General features: G+C 51.0%; 1 protein-coding gene across 4 annotated transcripts in view; it reads left to right on the top strand.

Moving 5' to 3' along the window:
- The first annotated feature begins 1,167 nt into the window (after nt 1–1,167).
- The window catches only part of Aspscr1 (ASPSCR1 tether for SLC2A4, UBX domain containing), a 36,433-nt gene continuing 11,463 nt past the window's right edge, over nt 1,168–26,137 (top strand). Inside the window, exons 1-7 of one of the 4 annotated variants that reach the window (XM_021176863.2) lie at nt 1,168–1,345; nt 2,200–2,255; nt 6,082–6,196; nt 7,003–7,103; nt 15,818–15,875; nt 17,640–17,713; nt 18,040–18,469. In XM_021176863.2, the coding sequence (XP_021032522.1) occupies nt 1,244–1,345; nt 2,200–2,255; nt 6,082–6,196; nt 7,003–7,103; nt 15,818–15,875; nt 17,640–17,713; nt 18,040–18,469 (936 nt within the window). In that variant the 5' untranslated portion in view covers nt 1,168–1,243. Of the gene's footprint in view, nt 1,346–1,556; nt 1,964–2,199; nt 2,256–5,674; nt 5,869–5,896; nt 5,973–6,081; nt 6,197–7,002; nt 7,104–15,817; nt 15,876–17,639; nt 17,714–18,039; nt 18,470–26,137 lie in introns of those variants that run through there. The other 3 variants (XM_021176867.3, XM_021176865.3, XM_021176864.3) reach the window with 3 other exon arrangements.

Below are 26,137 nucleotides of genomic sequence, written 5' to 3'. Positions count from 1 at the left end.
AACAAACTGTATCTCTTGATGGCCGTCCATTTTTCTCACTGCACCTCTCTAAATGTTCTGCCAGAGGATTCTAACAGTGGGACAGTTGAAAGAAAACAAAACTTGAGGTTTTGTTTTGTTTTGTTTTATTTTAAATGCCAGTGTGTAAAAAAAAAAAAAAAAAAAAAAAGGAAGAAAACCAAAGGGGACCCGGGAAGGTGGGCAGCACAGTGAGGGTCTAAGGTTGCATAGAACACGCAAACTCTTCCCATTCTTTTCCCTATGTTTGTCAATACACATGTGTGACACAGATGCTGTATACCAGCTTCTCCACTGTCAGATTTGGAGATTTTTACAATAATCCCAAAGACCATAGGTATATCACTGTCCTTGAAGTCATGGTGACAAGCTAAGAGAGAGCTTGAAGTCAACAAGATGGCTCAGCAAGTAAAGGTGCCACCAAGCCTGGTAACCTCAAATGTATCCCTCAGTCCCACAAGGTGGAAGGAGAGAACAGACAAGTTCGCTGACAATGCACACAGGTACCATAGCATGCCTGTACCCGCTCTTCCACAGACACACAATAAAAAAAAACATAAAATATAACTTTATTATTATTGTTGTTGTTGTTATTTTTTTCAAGACAGGGTTTCTCTGGGTAGCCGTGGTTGTCCTGGAAGACTGTTGCTCTGTAGACCATGCTGGACTTGAACTCAGGGATCTGTTTTTGCCTCCCACATACTGGGATTAAAGTCTTGCATCTTGCATTAATGCACATCTGTCTCATTAAAATATTTTTCTAAAAGGTTGTCGCCATGTGACGATGATGATCACAGGAACACTTGAGAAGGTGAGGGAGGCAGGATCAGTACTTAATGGAGTAGGTACAAAGGCTAACTCTGGTGTGTGCATACTCAGTACTTGGTGATAGACAGGTAGCTGTGGGTCCCAGGCTGGCCCCAGGCAGCATAGCTTTCTTGCAGGCAGTCCCCAGAGCGTGGAGGTTCCCAGGAACTCGTGCCTCGGGACGAAGAGACAATGCCCCTGACAGAACTGTGCTCCTTCCAGGGAGATGCTTTTGGGCCGCGCGGTCCGGACGCCATCGGGCTGCCTAATAGAAAGGCAGAGCCAGAGCGCCGGGGGCGGCGTCGGGGGCGGGCCCGGAAGCGAGTTGGCCCCGCCCCCGAGGCCGCGTGGCTGTGCGTCCGGGCTGTTGCGGATAAAGTTGTTTGAGGCGAGCCGGCTGCGGTCACGTGAGCGGAAGATGGCGGCCCCGGCGGGCGGCGGGGGCTCCGCGGTGTCAGTGCTGGCCCCAAACGGGCGGCGCCACACGGTGAAGGTGACGCCGAGCACCGTGCTGCTGCAGGTGCGGCCGCCGGCCCGGGTGGGGAACGGGCGGATGGGTGGACCCGCGGGCCGCCCGGGTCGCCGCGCCCTGCGGTTGCTCCCAGGGCGGTAGGGCGGGACCGGGCCCCGGTGGGCGGGGCCTGAGGCAGCCAATGAGCGCCTTTCGCGCGGCTGTGCGTCCCATCCTCCGGCGCTGTGGTGGATCTGGGTCCCGGGGGCGGGGCGGGATACTTGGAGGCGCGTTTGCTGAACAGGGTGGGGTGGACCCCACTAACAGGGTCGAGCCATGCGAGCCCCAGAATCTTCGGCGCTTGTCCGAATCCAGCCTTCTCGGTCACCGGGAAGAGTGGCGTTCCTTCCTGCTCAGCTCAGGGGCGTCCCTCCGGACCCTAGGGCCTGTCTGTGTTCCCGGAAGTGAATTTTGCTAAGTCACTCACGGCTTTTGATTGTTGCTGTTTGTGACCTCGTGTGAATTACACCTGCTTATTAAACCTCTGTTTTTAGGTTGCAAAGGCATACACGATACATATCTGTGGCAGGGCCATACAGAGGAGCTGCGCTCATGTAGCAGTTGTCATGGAGCAGTTGCACAAAAACTGCCAGGCCACAGAGTGGTCGTGGACACAAAGTAGTTCCAGTAAGACAGATTATTATTTGTGGCTAGAGGCCACGCAGAGCCTAGAACATGGGACCGGGGTGGACAGGCTGGCCATAGTTGGAGGATTAAGTCAATAATGGGTCCCCAGTAGGAGGGGAGAGAGTAGACAGGATTTGCGTGTAGTTTGCTTGGAGCTGTTGAGTGAGATGTTTGGTGGGCTGGCCAGTGCGCCTACTATCAGTTGAGGTAGGTTTTACCGACCATTTGTCCCACAGGTACTAGAAGACACATGCCGGCGGCAAGACTTCAACCCCAGTGAATACGACCTGAAGTGAGTTTGCTTGGACTCAGCTGTGGGCTTCTCAGTCTACCTGGTCCTTTTCTCTTTTTTTTTTTTTTTTTTTTGGTTTTTCGAGACAGGGTTTCTCTGTGTAGCCCTGGCTGTCCTGGCACTCACTTTGTAGACCAGGCTGGCCTCGAACTCAGAAATCCGCCTGCCTCTGCCTCCCGAGTGCTGGGATTAAAGGCGTGCGCCACCACGCCCGGCGGTCCTTTTCTCAACACATACTATCTCTGCCTTGGAAGCGCCCCCATAGGTACTTTAATACAACAGAAGTTTATCCTTGCCCAGTTCTGGAGGCAAAGTCCAAAGTGCCCAGAGTATGGCTGTGCCCCCCAATCCCCCCCCCCCCCCCCCGCAGATTCTCTGTGTAGCCCTGACTGTCCTGGAATTCACTTTGTAGACCAGGCTGGTCTCAGACTCACAGAGAGCCTCCTGCCTCTGCCTCCACAATGCTGGGATCAAAGACCCCACCCCTACCCCTGTGGCTATACTCTTGAATGTTCTAGGGAAGAGGACTTATCTCTTTCTTTCAGCTTCTGGCTGTCTAGGTATTCCTTGGCTTGTGACTGCATCAGCTTCTGGCTGTCTAGGTATTCCTTGGCTTGTGACTGCATCAGCTTCTGGCTGTCTAGGTATTCCTTGGCTTGTGACTGCATCAGTACAACCTCTGCCTTGATCTTCAAATGGCCCGAAGACACAAGTCACTGGGTTTAGGGTCCTCTGGTTAGTCGAGGGTGACCTCATTTAATTTACTCTTTTTTTTTTTTTTAAAGATTTATTTATTTATTATATGTAAGTACACTGTAGCTGTCTTCAGACACACCAGAAGAGGGAGTCAGATCTTGTTACAGATGGTTGTGAGCCACCATGTGGTTGCTGGGATTTGAACTAAGGACCTTTGGAAGAGCAGTCGGGTGCTCTTACCTGCTGAGCCATCTCACCAGCCCTAATTTACTCTCTTAACCTACATTCATAAGTACCTGTGATAAATAAGGTCATTTTCACAGGTTTTAGGATGTATCTTTTGGGGAGCACTGTCTAAGCCCACAGTGCAGGGTTTTGGCTGTCTGTAAATTCCTGGTAGGACAAAGGAATGGCTAGAAAGCTGTAAAGGGATCGTTCGCCTCCCAGCTGCTGGAGTCCTCCCATGTCTGGGTCTCTGTGTCAGGACAAAGAGAGCAGTCCTCCACCAGGTCCTCGGGTCTGAGGCCATAGGAGGGATGCAGGTTTCTGTCTTAAGTAGAGCTTTTATTCTTGGAGACATGTTTTCACAACATTGTCCTAACACAAGAAGCCCACTCTCTTGGCCTTTCCCATGCTGTCCTGTGGGCTTTCTAGGAAGAAGTTTCTTGGAAAAGATACCGGTATCAGGCCATTCCAGTCTCCGGCTCCCTTTCTGGTCTTCTAAGAATCCCAGAACATGTGCTCTTGAGTGGCCAAGCCATCCAACAATATCCTGCCACAAAGCTTTGTGCCAGCTCTGTTCTGTTAACCTGCCCATGGTCCACGTAATGGTGTCTGGTTGGAGCAATGACTATAATTTGAGCCAGTTCCTCTACAACACTGCATTAGCTCTGCCCTTGTCTCCCTTTCCATCCACTGACTGTAATTTGTTTAAGAACTGCTCCCATTGCCCTGGCTGGTGCCTGGCTGTAAACAGAGTGGCCTTTCCTCTCCACCCAGTGTTCTCAGCTCTTAGGCCTGATGTCCTGGTTCCCACTAGCATTTTCTAAGGCAGTTTGCTGGTTTTGAACCTATGTTGAGGGTTCGGATCAACCATGGCTGATCCCTGTCAGCCAATGAGAACTAGCTGATGAGGTGGTCTTGTTCTCAGTTTCTCCCTCTTTCCCTCCCCCTCACCTCTCCTCCCCTTTTTCCTCTTTCCTTTTTCTTTTGTGAGAACCTATGTAGGCCTGGTTGGCCTGGGAGCATTGTTTAGACCAGGCTGGCTTTGAGCTCCTGCCAATGCCTCCTGAGTATTGAGATTAAGGGTGTGCTACTGTACCCAGCTCATTGTCAGCTCTTCCAAACACCCTTGGGCTTTATTAACAGGTCCTGTCCAGAAAACTCTTATTTCCAACAGTGTCTTGCATTTATAATGTTGGGCTAGTCACTTTGTATATTCAAAGTGGTTGACCATGGACCATATATTAAAAATTCACAGCCGGGCAGTGGTGGCACACACCTTTAATCCCAGCACGTGGGAGGCAGAGGCAGGCGGATTTCTGAGTTTGAGGCCAGCCTGGTCTACAGAGTGAGTTCCAGGACAGCCAGGGCGATACAGAGAAACCCTGTCTCGAAAAACAAAAACAAAAACAACAAACAAAAAAATCACAGATTTATCTGTCTAGTTCTGTCGTTTCTTGTTGTCCTCCCCCATGCATGTCTAGTAAGCTTTGTGTTGTCAGAGCTGTGGGTGGAGCTTTTCTTGGGCATGTGAACTGTAGCTGCTACAGTTCTCATTGTCTTGGGACCTAAAGGGGTCAAGGATGAGGAAGCTGTTGGGTAGAAAAACTGTCGTCCCCCCTCCCCCCCACCGTGATGATGGCACTGAGGGAGCCTCTTTCCCTTCTCTTCCAAGGGGCTGGTATTGGTTTTCTGTTGGCCCATCAGGGGATGCCAGGAGCCACGCATCAAGGTCCAAGGCTGCCCTTGTGCGGCCTGAAGTGTCATTGAGCTCTCTAGTCTGGGCTGAGCTGTCTCGAGGAGCAGACATCTTGGAGGCTGTTTCCTGTATGTGCTTGAGCCTTCACTGACCTCCAGATCTCTTGCTCCTTTAGTGTTTCTGAGAAACCAGATGTTTAAAGCCCCTGCAAGCCTTGGAGCCTCACTGCTCAGGATGCCAAGGGGCTTTCAGGCTTGCCTTGTCCTCCAGGTGTGGGGAGGAGGGGCTGCATTGATCTTTAGTGGTTGGAGGGCACTGAGCTCTCTTTAGGCCTTCTGCACATGAACCCGTCAGGACTTAAGCAGAGAGGTAACGGCTAATGTGACTGACTGCTCTGGACTCACTCTGAGTGTCTCTAAGGACATTGGGCTGGGCTGTCCCAGAGGTGGTTTCGTAGGATCTGCCTTCTATGCTTGCCGCACATTCCTTTGGATAGCAGCGAGCAGCAGTTGTGGGGATGGGGTTTCTTGGGCTGGTGTATATTGCCTAAGACCAAGCAGCTTTGACAGTTGCAGTGACAGAGGGTAGCCTGTTACACTCACCTTGCTCTTGCTTGAGACAACTTTCCTTTTTTTTCTTTATATTTTATACGTAAGTTATGTATGGTACATGTGTGCCCAGCATGCTTGTGGAGGTCCAGGTCAGAGGACAACTTGCTGCAGTTCTTCCCTTGCACTACTATGTATGGCTTCTGATGAAGCAAGGTTTTGCTACACTCAAGCTGGCCTGATCTCTATGTAATCAAGATGACCTTGAACTCCTGATACTTGTGTGTCTTCATCCTGAGCCTGAGAACTGGGAATACAGGCATGGGCCACCATGCCAGGGTTGTGCAATACTGGTGACTGAACCCAGGCCTTGTCCATGTTAGGCAAGCACCCCACCAACCACGCTACAACTTTCTGAGAATCAGTGGGCCGGCCAGTATCTGCTACAGTATGTGCAGGTTTCACCCTTGCCTTTTCACATAGCTCATCCTGTTCTCTTCCTGTTCACATCCCTGCCAGCCCTGTGCCTATCTAAAGCTCCTGCTAGTCCAGGTCTTTGCCTCTTGTTTCTTCAGGTCCTGACTTTCTGCTCTTGTAGCCAGGGGAACAGCAGGCATGGGGCTGTGTCTTTAGGACAGTTATGGCTGTGTCTGTTCTGCAGGTTTCAGAGGACCGTGCTAGACCTCTCTCTCCAGTGGAGATTTGCCAACCTGCCTAACAATGCCAAGCTGGAGATGGTGCCTGTGTCCCGTAGCCGCGAGGGGCCTGAGAACATAGTAGGTGTCCAGTGGGGAAGCACAGTGGCTCCACTTCTCTCTCTCTGCTGGGTCTGTGGAGCATTGGATAGGACTTCTGTGGGCTGACTGGGAGATGTGTCAAAGCTTTGCCCATGGGCCTGAGAAGGGCTGGAGAGGTTGAAGCAAGTCCTGGGATCCTCTGTCTTCCTCAGTCAATCAAGCTAGAGCTGTATTTCCTACTTGAGTAATTCAGGACTGGAAGTGAAAACTTTTTTCCATTATGCAGGTTTTTTGTTTTTGGAGGTTTTTGTTTTGTTTTGTTTTTAATTGTGTTGTGATTTGGGTTTGGTGGGGGTTATTGGTAGCATTTCTCTACCAGCTAGATGTTTCTGGTCCGAGATCCCGGGTTGCTGTGTGGCCATGGCTGGACAGTTGCTTCCCAGCCAGCCTTCCTTGGGTGCTTGCTGTGGCTCTGCTGCAGCTTGGCCCACCAGCTGATAGCATCTAGACCAGCGGGTGTCCAGTGTGTTACAACGTCCTTGGGGGTCAGATATCAGACACTTACATTATGATTCATAACGGTAGCGAAGATATAGTTAGTAGCAGTGGAATAATGTGTTTGGGGTCCCCACAGCATGAGCAGCTGTCTTATAGGGTCACAGTGTTAGGAGGGTTGAGGTCCACATGCAGCCTGCATACAGTGTGGTACTGCATTCCTGGGAAGCCCTTGGGCGTCACACCCCTCCTCAGCACCTGTCTCCTCGAGGTGGGGCGGGTCCGCCCCTGGAGCCTGGCTCTGCTAGGACAGTGCTGTTCTCCCTAATTAGCTGTTCTCTTCTCTCCAGGTTCGCATCGCGTTCCAGCTGGATGATGGCTCCAGGTTGCAGGACGCTTTCTGTTCCCGACAGACTCTCTGGGAGCTTCTCAGCCATTTTGCACAGACCAGGTGAGCATTGGTGGGCAGCTCCAGGCTCTTCCCCGCCCCCTCCTGGCAGAGGTCTGAAACCTGTACTGTGCTCCGGCCAGGGCCCTGCCTCTCTGGCTTTTGCGGTCCTGACTGAGAAGACTGACTGGAGATGAGCATTGGGAGGTATTGGCAGCTCAGCTTTCTGGCCTGCTAGCCTCCTTGTCCTCCAAGAAGAGCAAGGCCATGCCTCCATCTTTGTGGGGACCCAAAAGACCCCGAGGATTGATGCTGAGCTGCAACAGGAGATGAGATGTAGGCTGTGTCTCCCCATGTCTGTGTAAGACTTGTGTTTGGGAATCCGTGATTAGAGTGAGCAGAAGGCTATTAACTGCCTGGTACTGCGACATTGCCTTATACGATGAGTTTTCCTGATATTGGGTCTGTTGGTTCTTGTTGATTAGTAGTTTAAATGTGATTCTGAAGTGTGCACAATAGTATTTAAGTTCTCTTGCAGGTGGAAGTCTGTCTACATTTTTTTGTTTTGTTTTGTTTGTTTGTTTTTCGAGTCAGGGTCTCTCTGTGTAGCCCTGACTGTCCTGGAACTCACTCTGTAGACCAGGTTGGCCTTGAACTCAGAGATCTGTGTGCCTCTGCTTCTCAAGTGCTGACAGTAAGGGTGTCCACCCACCAACACCACCAAGATCTCAGCAAACAGAATAGAAGAAGTAGTTTTTGTCTGAAATGGATTTTTTTTTTTTTTTTTTTTTGGTTTTTCGAGACAGGGTTTCTCTGTGTAGTCGTGGCTGTCCTGGAACTCACTCTGTAGCCCAGGCTGGCCTCGAACTCAGAAATCCGCCTGCCTCTGCCTCCCAAGTGCTGGGATTAAAGGCGTGCGCCACCACGCCCGGCCCTGAAATGGATTTTAAGAATGAGTCAAGGTGACTGAAGAGATGGCTCAGTGGTTAAGAGCACTGGCTGCTTTTCTAGGTTCAATTCCCAGAACCCACATGGTAGCTCACAACCGTCAGTAATTACAGTCCCAGGGAATCTGACATCCTTATACAGACGTATGTCACAGACATACATTCAGGCAAACACCAATGCACATAAACTAAAAATAAATTATTAAAATAAAAAAAAGTGAGTTTAGGCCTGGTGTTAGCAGCTGTGTAAATATTAGGCCCATGTGATGGCCAGAGAGAGTGTTGGGCAGGGAACCTAGGCCTTGCCCATCCCCTTTGAGTGCTGGTGAGATGACAGCCATGATTGGATAGAAAGGATCACATAGGCTTCAGTGGGGAGCACTGGTCACACACACACACACACACACACACACACACGTACCACACGTATACACAGGCACACTACATCCTTCTGCTGGACATGGCTTATGCCCATAATTCAGGACACAGAGTTTGTGAGTTTGAGGCCAGCCAGGTCTACAGAGTGAGTTACAGGCCTTAAGCTGTATAAGTATGACCTTGTCTGCAAAAACAAGGGAGGAAGGAAGGCAGAGAGGCAGGGTGGCTGACTGGCCAGTAGACTGGTAGGTACAGTGAGAAGGAGTTGTGAGAATGTAGGAACACAGCAGCAGTTTGGGCTACTCAGTATAAGGCTTATATCTCAGCCACAAGTATGGGTGACCTGGCCAGAGCACTACTACAGCTACATGGGCTCCTCCTCATGGTGGCTGTGGGTATTGACTAACAGCCTTCGAAGTTGAGATTGCCGCAGGCCTGGGCTCATGCTTGCATCTGGCTTGGCATGTTGCTGCTGGCCGATGCTGAGCTGCTTAAGGTTGAGTTCTTTGGGGATAGAATCTCTATATCCTTGGAGGGCAGAGAGCAGGTTGCACAGGGTCAGTTGGGTTGTTCAGCCTTCTGTGCCAAGTCATTCACTACAAAGCAGGTCCAGAGAGCAGAGACTCCAGACTTGCCCTGCTGTATAGAACTTTCCAGAGCTGAAGACTAAGTGATCCTGACTGAGAGACTTGTTTAGTTCCAGACAGGAGGCAGAAGCCCCGTATCAAGGAATGTTGTGAAATACACTGTCTGGGAACAGAAATGCTGCTGCTGCTGCTGCCTTCACAGGGGAGGGCAGAGCTGGACCCTGTGGGGACAGAGTGGCGCCTTCAAGATCTACTTGTGTTAGAATTTGCTCTTCCCAGGTTGTCACGGAAGAGTGGGGACAGAACAGACAAACTTGGATGTGAATGGTCCCAAGTTTACTCTGTATATCCATATCCTTAGGAAAACCTGTTGGTCTCCTGGGAAGGAGCACACAGACTTGATGTTAGGGTGCCGGACAGCTTCCCTCAAGGATCACCAGGGGTGGTACAGAGAAAAGTACATGTCTGTGGGGAAATGTCAGGAAAGATGGAAGGCTCAGAGAAAAGGCCTCAGAGCCATGGTGCTCACTGCAGGATCAAGACACCAAACCCCGGCTGCTTCTCCTTTGGTGTTGTGCCTGTCATCACAGGAGAATGAAGATGAAATGGCCCAGAGTATCTTGTAGTGTCTCCTGGGGAGGAGCTGAAGGAATGGAGGAGGTGGGGAAGCACTGGGGTTTGTATCCCTCAGCATGTGCTGACTTGTACCTGAAGTGCAGTTGAAGGCAGTAATAGTATGATCCAGAGGACTATGCAGCCCTGAGGCCAGTGCCTCTGGGCCCAGGACAGCTGTCAGGTCTGTCCATGGATGTTACAGATAATTTTAAACATGGGAATATTGGATACAGGGTGATTTATACCCGCCTTTCTTTCATTGTACTGGGGACAGAACCTAGGGCTCTGTGCATGCTAAGCATGTGTTCTGCCACTGGGTTACATATATCCTTAGCCTATTTTTTTAAATTCTTTTACTCTGTGTGTGTGTGTGTGTGTGTGTTTGTTTGTGTGTGTCTGTGTATACATGCGCCAATTCAGGAAGATTGGCTGTGCAGTAAGCCCCAGGGAGCCTTCTGTCTCTGTGTTCTGGCACTGGTATTACAGGTGTGTGCCACTATGGCCAGCTTCTGATGCGACCTCTGGGGTGTTGGACTCAGATCTTCGTGTTTATGGAGCAGACATTTTCTCACTGTCCACTCCTTTTACCTTGTGAGACAGGGTCTCACTTCTGTGTCCAGGCTGCCCTTGGACTTTCTCTGCAGCCCAGGCAGGCCTCGAACGCAGAGGCTTCTTGCCTCAGTCTCCTGAAGGCTTGGATGGTGTCATCCTGTGCTGTCAGGTCTTCCTTTTTTGATTGTGATTGTCATAAATATTTTCCTAAGATCCTCATGGTGTTCCTTTCTGCATGTTGCCGTCTGTTGAGTGGATAGCCTCCATTTGTACCTGTGCTGACAGGCCCTGCTCCTCACTGTGTGGCCTGTGTCGGCAGAGCTGGAGTGGACTGCTCAGGTCCTACTTCCTCTCTCAGGATAAATTCAGAGATAGACTCAGTGGATCAAGAGGTCATAAATTTCAGCTCTGAACTTTCAGACCTGAGCTGGTGCCCACTTACACCCCTGAGTGGATGCAGTTTTAGTCTCACAGTGACGGGTGGAGACTCTGTAGCAGAGATAACAGTCTCATCAGTGGGAACCTGAGGGGTAAGCAGGTTCCAAGTGGTGAGTCCAGGGCTTTAGGTATTCTTAATTTCTGCCAAATTGTACATGGAGGAAGCTGGTCACCTCCTTGATGCTTCTTGGAAGATGGAAGCATCCAAGAACTCTGAATGCCATCCATGCCTGTGGGGATGCCAGAGATCACGCATCGAGGCCCACAGCCCACAAAAGGCTTCTGTTGAGGTTGTCATATGTATGTAAAGTATGCTTTGTGTATATGTGTTTGGAAGGCATGGGTGGTTTTCTGGCCAGATCCAACCCTACCCAGATTACTGGGAATGCCTGTAGGCCATCTGTGCTAGTCATGGACATACCTCAGAACTTTCTAGTAACAGTGTTAGTGAAAAAATGAAATGAAGTGTAATTAACTTTATTGATATGTTTATCTAAGTACATCTAAAATGATATTGTCATATTGTCATTTGTGGTATCAGGCTTTTGAAGATTGATTGGTATTTTGTTTTGTTTTTTGAGATGGGGTTTCTCTGTGATGATTGATTGATTGATTGATTTTTTTGTTTGTTTGTTTTTTGTTTTTTGAGACAGGGTTTCTCTGTGTGTCCCTGGCTGTCCTGGAACTCACTCTGTAGACCAGGCTGGCCTCGAACTCAGAAATCCGCCTGCCTCTGCCTCCCAAGTGCTGGGATTAAAGGCGTGTACCACCATGCCCAGCTTGATTGATGGATTTTGATGTTGGGTTTTTGTTTTTGTTTTTGTTTTGTTTTGGTTTGGTTTGGTTTTGGTTTTTGAGACAGGGTTTCTCTGTGAATCCTTTGCTCTCATAGAACTCACTCTGTAGATCATGCTGGCTTTGAACTCAGGGATCTACCTGCCTCCATCTGCCCCTGCCTCCTGAGGGCTGGGATTAAGGGCATGTGGCATCATGTCTGGCTTGAAGATTTATTTATTTCTGGTTTTCATGCTTGTCTGCATATATGTATGTGCATATGTGCTTTGTGTCCACAAAGGCCAGCGAGGGAGCCAGCTCTCCTGGAACTGGAGCTAACAGATGCTTGTGAACCACCAGGTGGGTGCCGGACCAGAGCTGGTCACTGCAAGAGTAACAAGGCTTTTTTTTTTTTTTAAATTAGGTATTTATTTCATTTACATTTCCAATGCTATGAGTAACAAGGCTCTTAGCTGCTGAGCCATCTTCCCAGACTGCGTATGAAAATTTTGAAATTGGAGAGTCTCCTTTGGAGCTTGGGCCATCTCTAGTTGCCTCGTGACTGGCTAGGCCTTCTGTCTACTTCTCTGGGACCAGGAAAGTAGCTGGGGCTGCTGACTTTGGGCTGCTCTGTGGTCCCGTACCCTGATGGCTGGACTTACGCACTTTCTTTATGGTCATATGATGGAGGGTTTCTTCAGTGGTTAAGCAAGACACAAATGGAAATAACAGTGTCCAAAGGCTATAGAAGTGGAGCTTAAGAATGTGTAGAGAGAGACAGGGACCCTGGGGCTTTGTAGTGTTACCAGTGCCTCCTTCTATGAGTCAGGATTTACCACATGTCCGGAGATCCTGCGGCTATCCACACAGCCCACATGGGTGTGTAGTCAGTAGGGCCAGTCCAGCAGGCTACATCAGGCGAATGGCCACCAGGAAGTATTGAGTAAGACAGAGATGAGATGGGGTCCAGCAGGCTACATCAGGCGAATGGCCACCAGGAAGTATTGAGTAAGACAGAGATGAGATGGGTAAGAGGAGCCCGGGCGTCATGAACTGAAGGGTGTACTTTGGGACACCCCAGGATTCAGGGCTCACCCCCCAGGCTGTTCTCTGAAGCCTGTTTGGGAACAGTGTGGGTTCTTTCTTTTTCTTTTTTTCTTTTGTAAAATGTCAAGTTCATGAACTCATTGCAAAGGGGACTTGCCCTCAGAGGTGCCAACTGTGCACACTGGACACTCCGAGGACCCTACTGGCTCCATCTGGCCTGTCCTAAGATGTGCCTCTTTCTTCACTGGGTCCTCTTCCTCTGCCCCTGCCCCTGCCCCTGCCCCTGCCCCTGCCCCTGCCCCTGCCCCTGTGTTCCACCTGGCTGCTGTATGCACCGAGCCCTTTCTCTGCCATTCCTAACTCTGAGTGGCTAGCTGCAACCCTCAGGAGAGCTAGGTGATTCTCAGGGTATTACAGGTCATAGAGAAGACTGTGGGTGAGGATAGCACTCCTCTGGGGCTGAGATCAAACCTATGGCCATATTCAGAGTAGGTCTGTGTACTCAGTGGCTCCAGCTCAGTTCCTGGCTGTAGCTATCTGTGGAAGTCCAGAGGCTTCCTTCCTTGGACTTGTGTAGGCTCAGTTGTCTGGGCTTCTTTGTTCCCTCTAGATGGAACCTGGACACATGGAACGCCATTGTTACCAAGCAGTGGGCACTGGCTCCTAGTCCTCTCAGCACATGGGCTTATCCTCAGAGGGCACCTAAACCACGAAAAGCCTGACTACCTCTAGTCACAGATCTGGTGTTTTTGCTGGTCTTGCCTGTGTGGGTCATTGTCTGTTTGGAAACATGGTGGTGCCAGGCTTTTCTTGGCAGCACTTGTGTTAGTCCTAGTCCTGTGTGTCAAGTTTGAACAGGTGACATGTATAGAGGCTGTAGACAGTGCTTGTCCTCAGTGTACAGTGCCCCTGTCCTCACAAGGATTTAAGCCCCAAATGTCCAGACTATCCACCCCTAAGGGAATGGTGAGCTTGGTGGTGATTGAGGCATGCATCTGTGTCCTGCTCAGCCACACTGACTCCCACCAGGGAAGGCTTGCTGGTCTTGGATACCACTCATACACCTTCTCTTGTTCCTGGGGGCATCCCTCCTGTGGGTGAGCAGACTCCATAGAAGCCATTAACCACCACCTGGTGGTGCATTTCTCCGTCTGGAGCTTGAGGTCCTGTGGCTCAGGCTTGCCTGGGGGAAAGGAGTAGGCTCTGAGAGGTCTGTGTGGGTGTGATGGTGACCCACGGGTACATGAGGTCTTGAGTCCCATTGCTAGGACTGGCAGTTCTGCTTGCTAGGCAGGGGTGGCAGATCTGGAAGATATTTTGGCTTGCCCCTTCCTGGGCCTGTGGCCACACGGCGTGTTTATACACTGTTCTCAGATGCTGCATGGGGGAATGTGATCTGCCTGCTTGCTCTGAAGAAGCCACACATCAAAGCTGGCCACTGTCTAATAATTTGATGTCGGGTGGGCTCTGTTCCTTTTGTAATTTGTTATCCTATAATGTCCCAAGCAAGGGCTTGTAGTCAGGGCACTGCATTGGCCTTTCCCTTGTGCTGGGTCAGGTAGCCTTCTTGTAGAAGTGTGTTCCATGTCTGCTATCTGGGAGGCAAAGTCTCTTGTGTTCTCGTCTTCCTTCCCTGACTGTCCCCTTGTCCCCTGGCCTATCTTCTTGGGCAGTAAGGGCAGTTCCAATACACAGTTGCACAATGACCTGTGTGGATGGTGCTGGCCTTTCATGGAGAGTAAACCAGCTGAGAACCTCATAGATCCCATGGGGCCAGAAGCCTGTCTTGCAGGTTGGGCTTTGTGGTCTCCTTAAGCTATGTTTTGCTGTCCTGACAAGGCCCTCTGGGAGTAGGTGAAGCTGGAGTGCTGGGCCCTCAGGACTGTGTTCTAGAGTAGGGAACATTCAAGGGCAGAAGTGCAGAATACCAAAGGCAAGTGTGCTCTGCGCACAGGCCACAGAGGTCTGATGGTGGCTTCAGACATAAGTGCTCAGTGTTCCTGAGCTGGACCATGGGCCTGTGGGCTGACGCTCAGCCCTTCTCTAATAGACTTACTCCATGCTACCAGTGCCAGGCTCACTCCTGTGGACCCCTACTCATTGGAGCTGTGTTTGCCACATGTGTGTCCCACAGGTCCTTTGAGCACGTGGGGTTGATCATGGTGCATGTCTCATATCTAGATGATCCTTGGATACTGGCTTCTAGCTCTCCCTGTCCTGCCCTGTCCAAGTTCAACACTTACCTATTCCTTGTATCCTCACTTTGGCCACCAGCTCAATTCCTGCTCTGACTCTGCCTTTCTATCTGGGCCATAATGATCACGAGGCCTAGCTGGGTCTTCTCCTTTGCCCATGGGCTCAACTGTTTTTTTTCCTTTGGAGAAGAGCTGACCTTAGCATGGTTGCACTAAGGTCTGAGATGGGGGTCTCAGTGTTAGGAAATGTAGGCACTAAACTTCCAGTCAGTCCATCAGCAGAGGAAATGTTTCAGGGCCAGCCAGTCATCTGGCCCCCATTAGTCACCTCATATGTCAGCAAAAGGTAGGCTATTTGTGTGTTGGAGGTGGGGGGAGGTGTCGCTGTGTGACTTATGCTTAGGTCTACCAGTGCCCGCTGAATGCTCCTTAGGGCTTCTGTGTGGAGAGGGACAGATGCTTAGCCCCTAGGGACATTATTTGAAAGGTGGGTAAGAATGATGGAGGGCGGAGAATGGCATCTGTCTGTGGGATTTCTCGTCGCTTTCTTGCTCTCTGCCTCAGTGGATCTGAGTACTGCCTGGGACTGCCATCTATGATGGGGAGACAGGTCTCTCTCTCATTCTGTTTTGGGTGACCATCACCTCAGAAAGCTACCTCTGTAGACATCTGGGTATGCTTCCCAAGAGGGCACTGCTCTCATTCTTTGTGTCCAAGCACAAAAGGGACACTTGTCCTTTGGGGTCCTGGGTCAAGGACAGTTGTAGGCCATTACTTCAAGCTGCCTATGGGTTAAGAACTGGTGTCTTTCACCCTTCCAGGGGTCTGCTACCCTCCCTCAGTGGGTCTGGGTAAGAGAACAGCTCACGGTGGTGCTTATGGCCTCGAGAGCCCCGGCTGCTTAAGAGTCTGCTGAATGGGGTTGTGTCCTGAGCTGGGCGGGCTTGGGTGTCAGGGCTGGACCCAGGGTCCTCGATGGCTTGTGCTGATGTCGGCAATGTTCAGCATGGGGATAGGGCTGCTGATCCCCTTTGGGTCTTGTGCCTTGTGGTGGCCTTCTGGCTGAAGCGGGTAGGAGGAGTTAATCCCTGGCTGTGTCTGATGGCTGAGGCCCTTCTTGGGGCTCCATGCAGCCCTTGATTGCCTCCTGTTGATGGCTATGGAGTCCAGGAGGGAATCAGGAAGCCTGGGGTCTCTGCTGTCTCCTGTGGTGGCTCCTGATGTTTTCCTTCTTTTCTTTCTAGGGAGCGTCTGCAGCAGCTGGGTGAGAAGACCCCTGTCTGCGTGTACATGAGGAACGAGGTAGGTGTTGGCCGCCAGACTCCTTCCTACACTTGAGTGGCCCAGCCCACTTTCCAGCCTGGAAACTTCACTGCCTTGAGTCTTCAAAGCAGTGGCGGGAGCCCCAGCCCCTGAAAGCATTATGTGTTCTGTGGAAAAAAGCGGAACAGCCGGCTCCACTGGAAGCCGACCACGGCCGCCCGGGCTGCTCCTGAAACCTCCCTCAGTGCCCTGTTTGTTTTTTCAGCTTCTCTCAAAGCTGGAGAGTCACAAAAGTGGTTTCATTTTAGTAAATATTTGCTTTGCTCTGTGTTTTGATCTTTTTCAAAACTGAGTGCAGCGTGTCTCAGGCAAAGCTGGCAGTGAGGCCGTGCTGGCCCGCCAGCCCCGCCTGCTACCTCGAGGACCCTCCTAGCCCTGGGTCCCCTGACCTCACAGGGGCTTTTTGTTTCTTCCCTGGCCCAGTGCCTTGTCCTGGTTTAGGTGGAGGCATGCTGTTTCTGCAGGTCCGCAGGAAGGTCCTGGGGTGGGATAGGACTTTCTCTGTGATCCCCATTTGAGACTCTTCAACCCAAGGCTGTGAGGGGCTGTGAGGGGCTATGAGGGTCTACGAGGGGTGTAGGAAGCTGCTCTGATCACATTCTTCCTGCAATGAAGAGATGGACCACAGGACCACAGAGACCCAGCCTGATCATCCTGTTTGGCTGCACACTCTAGGTCTCGTGCTGTATCTGACTGTCTGCCCTTGAGGGCAGCTCCTCAGAGGCCTACCTTTGGTCCAGTGGGCACGGCTGGGAAGTAGCTGAGGCTGGTGTGTGGCCGCAGATAGTACACTGAGAAGGTTTTGTCACCCTGCACACGACAGGACAGGGCAGGACAGGACAGAAGAACCCATGAGACAGTGCATTCTGATCTGGGGACTCTTACAGAAGAGTGGGTGCCACCGTCTCACTTTCTGTCCACCTGACAGGGTGGACTCTCTCTGTGGCCTGGCAGACATCTGTGTGGTACTGAGAAGAACCTGATGTAGGGACCTATCTGTCTGGACTCTGGCATCTGGAGCCCCTGAGCTCAGGTTGCCTGCTGTCTCTTGCCCATTGTTCTAGAGGGCCACTGGGATGACTGGGATGTGGTGGCCTGGAGCTATGGCAGCCGTGAGAATGTAGAAAGACATGTAGGCACTGGGGAGGCACAGTGGATAGCTGGCCAGCAGGGGCTCTGGAGCCGGTGCTCAGGAAGCTATGGAGTATGGGGCTTGCAGTCTGCACTCTCAGGGAGCTATGGAGTATGGGGCTTGCAGTCTGCACTCTCAGGGAGCTATGGAGTAAGGGGCTTGCAGTCTGCACTCTCAGGGAGCTATGGAGTATGGGGCTTGCAGTCTGGAGTATGGATGGGGCTTGCAGTCTGCAAGCCTGTTTCCAAGATGCTGGCCAAGAGATCCTCAGTCTCCTGACCCTGAGCATAGCTAGAGGCTGAGCACAAGAGTCTTGGTTTCTGGGCATCCTTAGTCTGCCCTCTCCAGAGGTAGTGGGCTGAGTGCACCACTGAGGAGACCAGACCAGGTCAGGAGACGGATGGTTTGCGGGTTCTCAGCCGCTGCAGACCAGTTGCATACTTGTCCTCACAGAATATGGGACTTTTAGGGATAGCTGAGGTGTGTGGAAAGAGAATCCCTCGTGGGCCTTGGCTTGGGAGATTTTTACCAACCAGGGCTCAGTAGGTAGAGGGAGTTGTTCCAGGCTTGAAGATCTAGGCAGGGCCTACATGTCCTTTGTTTTTCTGCAGGTGACTGGTAGAGCTGCCTTACAGAACACAACACTTCAGTCACTGGGCCTGACAGGTGGTAGTGCCACCATCAGGTAGGGATGTCAGAGTCTATAGGCTTTCGGATCAGTTTAATTTTAAAAAAGGCGGGCTGGGGGTTGGTATGGCACATGTCTGTAACCCTAGAACTTCAGAGACTGAGGTGGGAGAGCCTGGAGTTGGGGGCCTGGGCAGGGGTGTGGAAAAGGTTCCTGGAAGTGGGAATGTAGGTAGTACAGTCCCTACTGTGCCTTCAAGGACTACTCCTTCCAGCCGTTTTCTCATGTCTTCTCTGTAGAGAGAAGACATGGATCTAAGAAGGGACCCTGAAGGAGTGAAGGACCAGTCTGTGGTGTTAGACTCACTTTTGTGCTCTCCCCAGGTTTGTCATAAAGCAGTGTGACACCGCTGGCAAACAGGAGTCCATAGCCGTCAAGAGCAAGGCCCCGGGAAGTCCGGTCTCCTCCTTGTCAGCCGACCAGGCATCCAGTAGCCCATTGCTTCCTCTGAACTCTGGGGAGTTCAGCAGGGGAGACCTAAACCATCAGGGTGATGCAAGCACCTCAGGGACCGGCCTTGAGGGTGGCCCCAAACCAGCGGATGCTCAAACAAAGCAAAGCACCAGTGAGCCTGCATCGGCCCCCTTTGTTCCCTTCTCTGGGGGGGGCCAGCGGCTGGGGGGCCCGTCTGCGTCCTTGAGACCTCTAACATCACCTTCGGCCAATTCATCCAAGTCTTTCTCTGGCCCTGGGGGCCCTTCTAAGCCCAAGAAGCCAAAGCCTGGTGAGGAGCCCCAGCAGGAGCCTGAACCGGTAAGGCATATACTGGGCCCCAGGGACCAGGGCTGAGCTATGGCTGTGCTGACCCTGATGTCCACGGGTGGTGGGCGCCTCCTGGGAAAGACTTGTTCTGTCTGAACTTCCCATTTCAGCATGTGGAAGTAGGAACTGCCCAGACCACCAGCAGCAGTGTGTCTGTGCTACCTAGAGTAGTCCTCATGGGGCTTTCAGCCTGGCCTACTGCCACAGGGAGACTGAGGACACAAGATAGCAGCTGTCTACCTTGTGCCTGGTTGGGAGGTTTTGATAGTATGGAAGTCCCATGCCAGGCAGCCTTCCTGTCATCTTCTTGTCACTGGGCAGTGGGTTTGAGGCCTAGATGGAGATTGTGTAAGAATGACAGTGAATTTGTCTGTGGGTCAGGATCTCCCTGACTTTATTGGAAGTTTAAGTGGGGGACTTGAGCTGTAGGGATGGCTTTGCTGTGCGAAGTGCTGCGACTCATCTTAGCTTGAGATGGAGCAACGGGTATTCTTGAGCCCTTAGAAAATGGCCTACCCAGTGGTCCCTGGTCCAGCGTGACCTGTGCTGTGTTACTGTGTTACTGGCTGGCTTTCTTGACGTGGAGCTAATCACTATGCACTGTGTGTTCCCATTGCAGTGCACACCCATTTAAACAGTTTGCAAAATAGCTCTTCATTTTTTTCCTGTTTTTTTTTTTTTTTTTGGTTGTTGTTGTTGTGTTATTTTTGGTTTTGTTTGTTTGTTTGAGACAGGGTCTTATTTTGTAGTTCAGGCTGGCCTTGAACACACAGTGATCTGTCTGATTCTTCCGAGTGCTAGAATTAAAGGTGTACACCACCATGCTTGGCATAGCTTTGTCTTAATTCTGGATCTGTTTTTGAGCTTCAGTTATTGTCACCCTGACCCCATTTGTCTCTGATTCTCATCCTACCATCCTGGTAATGACTTATTCCTGCCACCACTCAAGGAATAGAAAGGTACTTTTATTTTGGATCACTCTTTATGGTCAGTTGATAGGCCAGGGCATGGCCTCGTGAGCACCTTTTCCAACCCTAGGTGGCACTCCAGCAGGAGACTCAGGAGGACGTGGTGTGGCCATTGTTGGGTGCCATGGGTGTTCCCCATGCACCCATTTCTGGGTTCCAGGTGAGGCGTTTGCTTGCCCCCCAGGGCCTTTGAGCAACCCAAGTACCCTGTATGAATAACCTCACTGAGGGTTTCCTCAGGAAACATGGGAAGTTCCTGGACTGTCAGCTCTGCTCCTATATGAGTGTGTTCCTGGGAAGAGCCCAGTCTTCCAGAGTCCAGCCAAGCAGGACTTGGTTCAGCAGGACCTGTGGTTTCTGGCCTAGGGCTGGAGAGGGTCTTTCTCTGGCCAGCACATTGCCTGAAGTCTAGAGCAGGTTGTAAGTTGACCATGGCCTGGAGCTCTGAGGCTGGTCCGGTGTCTTAAAGGAAGGCAGCTGTTCCAGAAGGAGGATGATTTCTTTATTTTCCTTAAAATGTTAAAAATTATTATTTTTGTTTTAAAGACAAGGTATCACCCTGCAGCCTTGGCTAATATGCAATTGGCTCTGGAGATCCATCTGGCCACTTCACTCACAGAGAACTATCTCCCAGTCTCTGCCTCCTGAGAACTGGGATTAATGGCATTGCCACCACACCCAGCTGTTTTAACATTTTCATGAGTGTGCATGTATTTATGCATGTTTTACAAGTGTGTAGGCTCCTGTGTGCATGGTGTGGGTATGGGAATGTAGTGAACATGTGAACACAGGTATATGGAAGCCTGAGGCTGATGTCAGTCATCCTTGGTCAACTTTTCACCATATTCATTGAGGCAGCCTCTCAGTCAAATCAGAGTTGACCCATGTGGCTGATCTTGTTAATTAGCTTGCTCTGGGGATTCCTTGTCTCTGCTTTTGGATGCTAGAATCATAGGTGGGCTGTCAGGCACACACCTTTCTCCTCCTGCTCCCCAAGACAGGGTATCTCTGTGTAGCCCTGGAACTTACTTTGTAGACCAGGTTGGCCTTGAATTCATAGAAATCCACCTGCCTCTGCCTTCCAAGTTCTGGGATTAAAGGCATGGCCACCACTGCCTGGCTCACATCTGGCACTTAAGTGGGCTTGGGGAACCTGAGAGCCCATCCTTATGCTTGCTGTAACCACTGAGGCATCTCCTTAGCCTCCTTGTTTGAGATATGCGTCTTTAGAATGTAGCCAGACGACCTTGAACTTGTAACCCTTCTCTCTCATCCATCCAGTGCCACCAGGCCAGGCCTCCTCCAGCATTTTCTGTGTTTTTAGGGCAGGGTCTCTCCATCTCATGGTTTACTGATATACTGTCTGAAGTTTGACCCTCCCCATTGCTTATCTCCGTCCCACCCAGCATACATTTAGATCCCAGTACTGCTGTGCAGGCTGACATGTTTCACAGCAGCCTGCAGCCTCATGGCTCCTCGGTGCCTTGTGCTGTTGCTGCCTCTAACAATCGCCAGTGAGGTGGGTGGAGAGAGAGGGAGAGGGACTGAGAATGCGTTAAAACTGTATTTTATTTATTGTGTGTGTGTACGTGTATGTGTGCTTGAGTGTAAGTACCCATGGAGGCTAGAAGAGAGCATTGGATTCTCTGGAGCTGGTGGTGTAGATGGTTGTAAGCCATTTGATCTGGGTGCTGGTAATCAGACTTGGGTACCGTCCAAGAGCAGTGAGCATTGTAGACTGCCGAGAGCGCAGAGTTGTGTTTTATAGCACTTTGTCTTTGCTTATTGTGACTGAACGCACCCTCCTGAGTTCTTGGCACCTGAGCTTTGCCGCTGTCCTGTGGATGTCCTTCAGCCACTGTAGAGCTCCTGGTGGGTTGGGTTGTGTCAGTTGAGTCACTGTGCCTGAGATGCTGGCATGAGTCCCTTATTGCACAGGAAGCCATGTGGACCTGTGGAATCTGTTCCTGATTTTGTGCTTTCTGAGTGATCAGGTGATGTCTTCTGACTTTTGCGTTCCTTTGACTCGATGGGTTAATTTTTGTTCTATGTATAGAATATGAGATAGATATTCCTGGGTTTCCCCTCAGTGCTTGGTTCTAGCCAGTTTTACAGCGCTGTCTTTAGCTTCCCACTTGCTCTGTCCCAGTGGCGTCCCAGTCTGTGGAGCTGGTCTTCCTCCAGTGGCTCCCTGCTGGTGAGGCTTGTCTTGGAATGGCTGCCAGCAGGGTCTCCTCCTTACCTCTCTTTGCCAAAAGTGACATGTCTCTTCAGGGACTTTATCCCTTCAAGTCGTTTTCAGGATGTTAGCCAAGTTCCTGAGAAACGGCTGTTGGACCTTTGTGAAGCTCTTTGGAGTCTCTGTTTGCTTCGGGAGAATCAGTTGTGCTGCGTTCCCTCGTGTGGACCTCACATGTTCTTCCACGCACTTGTCGTCTTCTGTCCTTTAATGTAGGGTGTGGACACTTGAGGTTACTTTTGTAAATGTGGAGTAGTATCAGGGTTCCTGCTACGCAGTCACCAGTGGCACCTGTATTAGCTCCAGGAAGTCTTGTCTGATTTTTGTTGGGGTCACCTAAGCTTGATGTTTTCAGTATCAGATCTTACTTGTCTCTGAGTGTCCAGTGTTCTTTGAGTCATGGCACTCCTAGTGGAGGCCTTGCCTTGGCCTTAGGGAAATACTCTAGAGCGTTATTAGGCAAAGGCCTTTATTCCTGAGATTTCTAAATTTTTTATCTTCAGATCTAGGTGCTTTTCTGTCTTGGTGATGGGCCAGTGAGCGCTGTCTTCTTAGCCTTGTAGTTGAGATTTTGGGTGAGAGTGGGTGGGGCTATTCCTGCTTTCAGGGCCAGTGATGCTTAACTAACAGTTTACTTCTGACCTTTGCTTTTGTAGTCATAGGGGAGATAGGTGGATAGCCTTGCTCACTTTCCCTCCCTCCCTTCCTTCCTCACTCTTTATCCAGCCTAGGACAAGCCTGGGATCAAGAAAGTATTTGATTGGGGGGAGGGGCAGACAGGGTTTCTCTGTGTAGCCCTAGCTGCTGTCCTGGAACTCACTCTATGGCATCATGTCTTGGCTTCTGTAAGCCCTACCTCTGGCGGGCTCTCTGAGCCTTTGGCTGACTTGTCTTGGCCGTCCCTGCCCTGGACTCTGCCTGCATGCATCTTCTCACCATATGTAGAGCCCCATAGCTAGGCTGGTTAAGCCTCAATGTCCTGTATGGAAGTGTCCGCAGCACCTTTAGACTTTGGAGGAGGTAGATGAGGCCATGGACAGCCCTAGTACAGACTGGAGACCAAAGGAATCCAGTATTGGACATGGGGAGGAAGTGATAACGGCCCCGTTGACCTAGGGCCAGGCCAGCAAGTGTGCCAGGTAAGGCAGGCCTAACTGTAGTACCTGCCTTCCTTTCCTGACTCTCCTGCTGGTGTTAGGATACTGACGGGTCCTCGCTGTAATTTGGGTAAGGGTGACTTTATCATACTTGTGATTTTCCTGTCTAGGAAGCTTTGTTTTTTATTTGGACTTTTTGGGTTTTTTGAGACAGGGTTTCTCTCTGTAGTCCCAGCTGTCCTGGACTCTTTCTGTAGACCCAGCTGGCCTCAAACTCAGAGATCCTCCTGCCTCTGCTTCCCAGGTGCACCTCCACTCCTGGCCTCATGAAGCTTTATTTAAAAAGCAAACCTCCCCACTTCTCAGAAAGCACTTCGTCTGATGCTGTGCCTTTCTCAGAGTCTTTACGGCTAATACTTGCTTCCCACTCCTTTGCTATGTGTGCTGCTGAGGTGGGTGGTGTGTATTGAGGCAAGGACTCCCTGTATATCCTGCGTAGCCCAAATCTCACCTGCTTAGCTCCTGTGCCCATGACTGTGGGAGCTGTGATATGATGTTTTGGTCCTGGTCGCCATCATGCAGAGGACCCACCCCAAGGAACTTCTTGGGACCCTCACCTAGCGACTCTGGACAGTTCATAAGGCTGCGGCTGAGGGTATGATAGTGTGTGTTAGAATACAGGGCAAGGTGCATTGAGCCCACCACTGTGGGGCTGACACTGTTGGTAGCCAGTGGCAGGTCATAGTGCTGGTCATCTAGACACCTCTGCTTAGGGCTCTCACTCCTGCCCCTGTCTTCACACCTGAGGGGGAGTCTGGTTACCTATGTCCATGGCGGGTGAGTGGTTGCTCTTGTGTACCTCTTTAGTGCCTTGATTATTTGCTCGTGGCCCTGAACCCCAGAACTGTCCTCGTGGAGCATCCTGGGATAGAGAAGGTAGAAGTGCCTGCTGTCTCCTTTATCCTCGCTGATTCCTGCCCTAATTCCTGCCCAGATTCCTGATCTATGTGGTTAGGGGTAGCTGGTTCCAGAGCCTTGGCCATGTCTGTTTAAGGGGCAGGGCAACTGTGTCTTTCTCTTATGTTGAAGGTGCCAGTTCTCAGCCTCTTGCTCCCTCCATTTCCACTTCCTGGACTGTATATGGGGGTGCAGCAGTCAGAGCAGCCTGTCTGGTCAGCTTGCCAGGCAAGCAGTCACTGTCCCAGTGTCGGGATCCCAACATAGCCCTAAGCACTGAACGCAGGGCCCCTAGCCAGCCAGCTTGTTCCATAGAGGGTGTGCATGCACTGTTATGCTCCTCCAGCCTTTGATCTGGGAGCCTGGGCAGCTGATTGATTGTGGAGCGTGTGTCGTGTCCCCCCCACCCCCCTGTGCTTCTTGTCACCAGCAGCCCCACACCCAGAGGGCTGGCTGGCCACATGCATCTGCTTTGTGTCCCTACTCAGTCTTGGGGGGAGGGGGGCGGGAACAAAACAGAACTTTTTTGGGGAACTTCAAAGGTACACTTTAGTAATCAAAAAGAGTTTCCAAGTTTCCCATTAATGTTTTGCCTGTGTGTGGTTTTTGGATTTAAATAAAGACTCAGAAGAAAGAGACAGGATAAAATACAGGCAGGTCCTCGCTGAGGCCCGGGATGGTTCACAGAGCCTGGCGGTTCCTGCCTTTGATGTCAGACATTAATTATTAGAAGGTAGTTTTACTGGCGATCAGAACCGGGCTCTGGGAGAGGCTGGGGCTGCCCGGCGCCCCCTGGCCATGTCCTTTGAAGTCCCTCCACAGCCCAGGAGGCCGTCTTGTAGCTCTAGTTCACTTGCAGGCTGACATAGTGAGTGTGTGCGCGCGCGCACACACACACACCATGCCTGTAGCCTCTCCAGCAGCTGGCACAGGGGCCAGCCCTGATCAAAGCTCCTGGTCCTCCTGGGCAGGTCTGGCTGCCCCTGGCCAGTTTGTTCCTCCCCCTCGGGATTTCCTCCTTGTCTGCCCCTCATACCTGCTCACACAGACTGGCCCTCACCCTCTGCACCCTGGGCTGGTGACTGGTTAGGACTAATGGGACTGGAAGGGGCCTGTCTTGGGTGTGGCATGAGGTTGTTGTGCCAAACTTAGTGAGAATACCCACCTGGACCACTGAATGTGGAGCAGGGCAGGGCAGAGTGACAGGTGTCTGTGATGGCTGGAGTCTTGGACGCTGTGATTCTGTTTGCTCTTTTCTGCCCTAGGGGTTTCTGTTTCTGTTATCTTTCTTCAGAGACTGGCTGTGGGCCTGCTGGGCTTGGGTCTTTATGGATAGCCTCAGGCTCTGAGGACCAAACTCACTTCTTTTGAGAGCTACAGGCCACTCCTTCATTGGAAAGTCCACTGTGGCTTTGCAGTGGCCAACTGAGTATCTGGTCTTTTGTTTGTTTTGTTTTAAAGTTTTTTATTTGTATTTATTTGTTTGCTTGCTTGCTTGTTTGTTTTGGGACTAGGGTCTTACTATGTAGCCTTGGCTGGCCTGGAACTTGCTATGTAGACCAAGCTAGTATCAAACTCACAGAGATCTACTTGTCTCTACCTCCTGAGTGCTGGAATTAAAGGCACGTGTTACCATGTTATCTCTATTTTCAATAATATGTATATGTGTATAACTGTGTGTAGGTATATGTACATCAGTGCAGTACCCACACATGCCAGAAGAGGGCGTTGGGTCCGTGGAGCTGGGGTTCCAGGAGGTTGTGAGTTCTGGAGACTGAACTTGAGTTTTCTGTAAGAGCAGTGCGTGCTGTGCTTGCGCTCTCCCTCCGAGTTCCTTTCTGGTTGTTTTACAGGTGCTGAGGCTTCACTGAGAGACTCCAGGGCCTCCTGCTCATTAGGCAGGTGTCGTAGTGCAAAGACCCCCACTTGTTCCACCTCACCTGGGCTCCCAGTTTGTACTGTGAGAGTGTTCCAGTGTTCTGTTCTGTCTTGAATATTTATCCTTTATTGTTTGTTTTGACTTTTAAACTTTTACGTGGCCTTGGCTGGCCTGGAACTTACTATGTAGAGCAGGTCGCCTTGACTCAGAGGGGTCCTTTTGCCTTTGCTTCCTGAGTGCTAGGATTATAGACATGTACCACTAGACCCAACGTGGAGGTTTATCTTTCCTGAGCCCCCAGGAGCAGCTGCCAGCCTGGCCAGGCCCTGCCATCCCGTCCCTGGTATAGCCGTTACCTTTAGGGAGGTCCTGGAACTTGCTTTGCAGACCAGGCTGGCCTCAAACTTAGATATTCACCCGCCTCTGCCTCCAGAGTGCTGGAATTAAAGATGTGCACCATGCCTGGCTGTGCTCTCTTCTTTTAAAAAAGACTTTGGTCACTTTTTTGAGAAGGAAGTA

Source organism: Mus caroli, unplaced genomic scaffold (genome assembly GCF_978045245.1).
Source record: "Mus caroli unplaced genomic scaffold, Mus_caroli_1 scaffold_13, whole genome shotgun sequence".
Lineage (NCBI taxonomy): Eukaryota > Metazoa > Chordata > Mammalia > Rodentia > Muridae > Mus > Mus caroli.
This window is presented reverse-complemented; position numbering and strand designations above follow the sequence as displayed.